The sequence below is a fragment of the Alosa pseudoharengus genome, unplaced genomic scaffold, assembly GCF_046254945.1.
Source record: "Alosa pseudoharengus isolate Yale_2024_CS ecotype anadromous, Long Island Sound unplaced genomic scaffold, YU_APseudo_1.1 YU_APseudo_1.1_scf_17, whole genome shotgun sequence".
NCBI lineage: Eukaryota > Metazoa > Chordata > Actinopteri > Clupeiformes > Clupeidae > Alosa > Alosa pseudoharengus.
In genome coordinates this window covers 26,908,287-26,914,894 of record NW_027468640.1, presented here as the reverse complement: position 1 = coordinate 26,914,894, position 6,608 = coordinate 26,908,287, and the positions used below count along the sequence as shown (strand labels likewise).

The 6,608-nt window shown below is 41.9% G+C and overlaps 1 protein-coding gene across 2 annotated transcripts in view; it reads right to left on the bottom strand.

Moving 5' to 3' along the window:
* Positions 1 to 6,608, bottom strand: part of shroom4 (shroom family member 4) — a 29,685-nt gene continuing 23,077 nt past the window's right edge. For both annotated transcript variants that reach the window (XM_076289141.1, XM_076289142.1), the window contains 5 exons: positions 5,881 to 6,474; positions 4,937 to 5,515; positions 4,462 to 4,603; positions 2,573 to 2,845; positions 1 to 2,210 (listed from right to left, as the gene is read on the bottom strand). In XM_076289141.1, coding sequence (XP_076145256.1) covers positions 1,932 to 2,210; positions 2,573 to 2,845; positions 4,462 to 4,603; positions 4,937 to 5,515; positions 5,881 to 6,474 — 1,867 coding nt within the window. In that variant the 3' untranslated portion in view covers positions 1 to 1,931. The remainder of the gene's footprint in view (positions 2,211 to 2,572; positions 2,846 to 4,461; positions 4,604 to 4,936; positions 5,516 to 5,880; positions 6,475 to 6,608) is intronic.

Genomic DNA, 6,608 nt, shown 5'->3' with positions numbered 1-6,608 from the left:
TTGTGGACACATTTAGATTTTTATTGATACAAAGATATTCCTTGCTGGAGAAAATGACACACATGCATTAATCATAATGTTGTCCAATCAACAAGATTTTCCAGTTGTTAACAAGAGATGTTACAGTGTAATTATACAAACAAATGGTACAGAGTATGTACATAATAAAAAACCTTGTAGGGTCATACACCAACACACAAATCAAGGCCATTCCTTCCTTTGAATTTTGGACTAATATTACACAACAGAGCATATAGCAGCAACTATCTCAGTCTCTTCAGTTTCTTAAGCAATAGTTTTAATGTATCCATAAAAATGACATCTGAATGGGTCAGTTATTGAAACTGTTAGTGTTCTGGATGATTCAGACAAAAATGTTATGGCAGGGCTTTGGTTTGGCTAAGTCTCAAACTACATTTAATCACCCCTGGACATTTCAATGACAGCAGGGTATAGGGTGCTTTCATGAACGAGGCAAAGAATTGAGTCTAGTTCCAGATGAGCGGAAAGGCATTTCAAGAATGTATAAGCAATTTAGAGACAAACCAAGACCACAACAGCGACACATCAATCATACAGACAAAAGTAATTATGAGTGACATGAGGATGCCCATGGCTTGTTAGTGTCTCTGGCCTCTCTTATGTAGAGAGATTTCTTACATAGAACAGACTCCAGTTTGTCTTTGCAATCCATGACTGTGCGGTTTCAATCTGGTCCTCTTTAGTCATGAAGTTTGATCCTATAACATTTGCACAAAAATTAAATAATTGCCAGCAATTAAAAAACAATAACACAATAAACTACAAAGCACAATTATCCATATAATAATCCACAAACTCTTGACATTATTGTTGATTTAAAACATTTGGGAACTTCTAATCTTACAAAGTGACTGTTGGACCAGATAGCATTTTTTTTTTTACAACACCACTCTAGCTGTTTAACAGTTGACTTTGTTTAGTCCAAAGTCGGCCAACGCCGATAGTCCACAAATGGAATTAATCTCAATGGGGTTTGACGGGAGTAGTAATCCTGATGTGGTTATGGGTCATACATGGCAAGAATGCTACATGTTGTATTGAACCAGTGAACAACATCTTTTTTTTTTTTTTTTTTAAACTGTCTACAGAATATCTCAGAAACAGTGACTAACTCACTGCAAGGGTTTCTTTTACCAGCTCAAACAGCAAATTACATAATTCATAATTGTGATAAAACAGCAGCAGTGGCCTTTTGCACTTGATCCAACAGCCATTGTCTGTTTACTTTTGTTAAGGGGCTTGTAGTGAATGTGCAGAAAATTCAGAACATTCTTCCTTATAACACTGTTCTCAGTTCAGCTCGGTAGCCAACTTCTGGATGGTATCATAGATGCTCAGGATGTTGCCAGTTTTCTTTGTTCTCTCTTAGTTCTTTGCTTTTATTTGCAAAGCACATTGAATTTCCTCTGTGTATGAAATGCACTATAAATAAACTTGCCTTGTATAATTTCTTAGCATACAAGTTTCTGATGGCTTCTCAGCCAACAGTTATAAATAAATAAATAGCAGTGCATTAAGACACCTTCAATTTAGATCAGAAGGACATACACAACCAAACTATATCTCACTAATTGTCTTTGGTTATAACATTTAGTATCTCTGGGTGCACACCTTACAGAGAACTCATATAAGTCAACTACTGTGTGCCAAGTACAGTGTTCTTGGGACGCGCTTACCGGTAATTCATGTACGGCAATATTTGCAAACAAATCCTGTGGAAAAAGGCACAAAATGCAAAAGCAAATGTGAAAGGATAACATATAGTGTCCTTGAGGAGCTAAGCACTCTTCATTTCACACCTTTCTGATTAACCTGCGGATGTCTCCTGCATCCTGTCCTACCTGACCTTTGACCTTTGACCTCTGACCTGACCACTGTCTTAACCTCAACTAATGCCCATAGTCCAGCACTCCCCCGGAGCCCAGACTCTCCCTCAGGCCCCGGAGCTGTTCCTCTCCCAGACGGATCTTGTCGTCCAGCTGCCTCTGCTCCACCAGGAGGGCGGCCTTCATCTTCACAAAGTGTTTGTAGTCGCGCAGTTGCTCCGGGGTGAGGCAGCCGCCCAGCACGCGCCCTACTGCCTCTTCCCGTCGGTCCACGTGCTCCTTCAGCTCCTGGGCTTCTCCCAGCTGCAGCAGCAGTTGCTGCTTTTTCTCCAGTAGGGGGAGCTGTGGACCAAAATATCCAGGTGAGCAACATGCAGCACAGCAGCAAGGAGGAATGCATTGATTATCCATGTGCAACATACAGTGAGAATGCTTTGATTATATTTGTAGAAGAAAGAGTCAAGTCAAGTCAAGTTTATTTATATAGCGCATTCAGACTTGACTTGACTTGACTTGACTAGAAGAAAGAGGGAAAATCTCACTAACTGTCTTTGGTTATAACATTTAGTATCTCTGGGTGCACACCTTACAGATAACTCATATAAAAGGCAACTGTGTGCCACGTACAGTGTTTTGGGGACGCGCCTATTCATGTACGGCAATATTTGCAAACAAATATATACTGTATGTCTTTTCCATCTTACCCTCTCGTGGTGGCCTGTCTCCACACCGAGGCAGTCTAGGGCACTCTCCACGCGCAGTAGCCTGCCTGAGAGTGACAGTCGCAGGCTCACCACCTTCTCCAGATCACCGATGAACATACGGAACTTGTCCACCTCGTTGGGCTTGCAAACGGTCATCACCAGAGCCTCGATCTCCTCTCCCAGCTGGACGTTGGCTCGGACGTCCTCCTGCAAGCCTCGCTGTGCCTCCAGCAGCACACTTAACTTCTTACGCAAACTCTCCATCAGCTGTCGCTGCAAAACAACCAGCACACAGAGAAATAATATTAACAAATAGTACAAGGTATTCTAGTTAGATACTAATGACTTTCAGTAAGTGAATGTATTCTTTTGATACCAATTCGATTTAGCAAATTTGTGATTTGGTCATTTAGTTTAATAATTAACATTTGATCGCAAAAAAACAAAACAGATAATACAATGTATTTTACATTATTTAATAGCAAAAGATATTTAAAAATAACAGAAAGTTAGCGCTAAGGGTTTGAACATCACATGGACACAAAGGTTACAAGGCTAATAGAACCTCCAGCAGGATGGCTATTGCTATGGAAGATTCCAGGCTAAGCTGAAAGGGCAGACAGGTTTGTGCCAAAGACCCTAATTGGAAGTGAGTGTTAAATTATGACTTTAATGAAGGCCAGCGTTTTGACCCTGAGTATATTCATTAATAAGACTATATGACCCCAAAAAATTATGTGAACAGAGACGTTCACTTTTTCAGTTAACGATACAAAAGGATGAAATCAATTTGATTTTGAATCTTAATTAAGGGCTCCACAACACTTTACCATACAAGTGTGATGATAGCATTGATGCATAATTTAAGACCTCCATTTTCAAATAAGTTTCTCAGCACATACATGCAATGAAAATGCCCAACCTTTTTGCTATGAGCAAAGCCACCCAGGAGAACGGAGAATGTCAAAATATCATGAAAGTTCAAGCATATTTCCCTTAACAGCCAAGAGCAAGATCTAGGGATCATGCACAACTCATAAGATCATCTTGTTTTTAGTCTTTGGAACCATTCTCTAAAAAAATATCTTGAGGGTGTTTTAGTGTCAAGAGTTGGAGAAGAGTTGGAGAGTTGTCAAGAGTTTAATAAAACAGGAAATCAGTGCATCACCTTCAATATCTCACTACACATGAATGTATGAGACTTTGCCATTCGAAATCGTGGAAGCACTGAAATCACAAAACTGACATCAGCTGTCATTTTTAAACAATAAATTTGGCTTTTGGAGCCTTTATTCAGATGCCTCTGCCTCATCATGACCAAATCTAGCTACTTTGTTTTAAAATTAACTATAATATGGGAGAACTAAAATAGAAGTTGACTTTTTTCTGTGTTCTCTAGGCGAGAACACACTTTTTGGACATTGGATAAGGTTGTTGTGGGCATAGTATTTTTCATACATACATACATACTACTATCTTTAGCAATGCAGAAATTCTCTGCAACTGACTACATAGTATAAGATAGTTGATTGATACACCGTATCTTGCATTGGATAAAATTGTCTGCTAAATAATATACCTGTAACCATATTCATAACCATAGTGGCACTTCTGTCAGTTTGGACTGACGGCACAGCCCTTGTTGCCCTGATGAGCAGCCAACATCCTGGCACCAGATTATGATTCTAATCACTGCTAATCAGGAACACCCCCAAGTCTTGTTATGTTAATGTAAATATGTACGGTATGTAAACACTCAAAATTTTGTTTGCCATTGAACCCTGAAATTATGCCTGTGCATATATATATATATATATATATATTTATGGGAATTCTGTAGATTTTGACTTGGCATGGAATGTCAATGCTCCTATAATATATATTCTTACTTTGTAGTTGAGCTCCTCATCTTCAATGTTGCTCATGTTCAGGGATGTGTTCATTTGGTTGAATAGCTGGGTATTAGCAGCAGACTTTCTGTAATATGTGGTGCCATGGGGCTGCATTCCATCTGAACTGGGCCCAGATGACCTGTTGTGTGGGAGGGTAATAAGGGATTAGACAGGACAGGCATTCCACACACTTTTTTATGCATCTGCAGGGCTCGGCATTAACGACTGCCTGGCTAATAGTTTATTAACACTCACAACTTAAAATGAATGACGATGGTGACGATGGTTGGATGGTTGGATTTCGCACAAGCTTATACCTGGTTGCCAAGCTGGTGACCACATTTTAAAGTTAATGTCGGGCCCTGGTCCGATACATTACTGTTTAACTTATAGTTACGTATAGACAAGGACCAACGCAAAACCTTTTTGAAGGGAATTTTAGAACAACTAATTTCCTACCCACTCTACCTACCTCTCAAGTGTGTCTCCACTGCGCTCCAGAGGAAGGTGTTCCGCTGGAGATGTCTTTGGACCCATCCTCGCCTCTACCTCTGGGGCCTCCGTCTGTGTAAGTGCATCCACGTCTGTCTCCAGCACAGTTATGGGGCATGCAAAGCATTGCATCTCCCCCTGGAGCTCTGGCTTTTTACAGTCCTCCAGAGTCTCCCCTTCAGACAGTTCATCGATGTCTGTCTCAATGGGGGCATCTGGTTCCTGTCTAGCAGGCTCAGTGCATGTTTTGGGGGGCTCCTGCTGCCTGTAGCATAGCTGTGGGGTACCAGACCCTCTTCTCTGTTGATGATGCTGATGCTGCTGTTGCTGGGGCAACAGGTGGTCCATAGTGAGGTAAGACTCTGGCGTAAGCTCCCTTTCATAGGTGTTATTGTCCTTATGTATTGATGCACCAGGTGGCAGTCCTGGACTGCTGTCCCTGCTGAAGTGTTCCTGTGTTGCGCTGCAGTCCCACTCTGCAGTTCCCCTGTGTTTCCAAGATACAGGCTTCAGGACTGTCGGCGGACTTTGATCTTCCTGCGTTCCAGCATCAAATAATCTGGTGAAAGTAGTTAATGTAAATGAATGAACATCACAATGTGACAACTAAGCAGCAACACTCTAACCATACCATTTTCCTTTGGCTTGGTAGAATAAAAATTTTGTTTGTATATGATAAGTAAAGTTTTGTGGTTTATTACTAAATAAAACATCTAACATTTATTTCAAATGTAACTTAGTTGAATGCTGTGTTTTGGGAATGTATGAGTTGTAAAGTTTAACATGGCTGTGTGAGAGATTATGTTGTGTATACAGTATGGATATGGATATGGATACGTTAAGATTATGTTGTGTATATAGTAAGTTGGATATGGATACATTGAGATTATGTTGAGATTATGTTGTGTATATGTCAGCCTTTACCGGGTGCACTGCTCAGGTGGAATAAACGGTGTGATTTTCTCCTTCGGGGCCGGGACCACTGGTCTGAAGGCTCTTTGTGAGTGGTTGTTGCTGAACGGGGCTGGAGGTGGACGCTCCTGACAGGGATGGCAGCTGACTGGACCTTCCCTTGGCGGCAAACTGTACGCCCGTTGTCTGGTCACCTCAGGAGCGCTCAGGTGTGAGGAGGGGCTGACCTTTGGCTGGGAGTGCAGGGTTGAGGACAGGGGCGGAGTGGACGATGGGAAGAGACTGTGGTGGGAAGCCCTCCGTCGATAGAACTGGTCCCATTTTGGAGGAGGAGGGCGAGGTGGGGGCGAAGCTTTCTGTTTGGGTAGAGTTAAGAAAGCTCTGCCTTCCTCCTCTTTTAAGACAGGCGATTTGGACATTCCTCCCCTATAAGAGGACCACTGATCCACGCTGAGGTTGTTTTCAGACATCGCACGACTGCGAAGCGGTGAAGAAAAAAAACAATCGGACTGGCTGCTAACAGGAACCCTGTTCCTCCTTTGCCCATGGTACCCCTGGTAAACAACACCATTTGCAAGCCTGTCCTGCCTGCACTGTGCGTAGTCCCTGAGAAAGGAAATACCTGAGTGAATACAGTGCATGTCTATCCCCTTTCCATTGTCTTGTTCTAGCATGCTATACAAACTGTGTCCCCTCTCATTCTATCCCACACAAAAATATGTCCTCTATCCCCTGGGAGG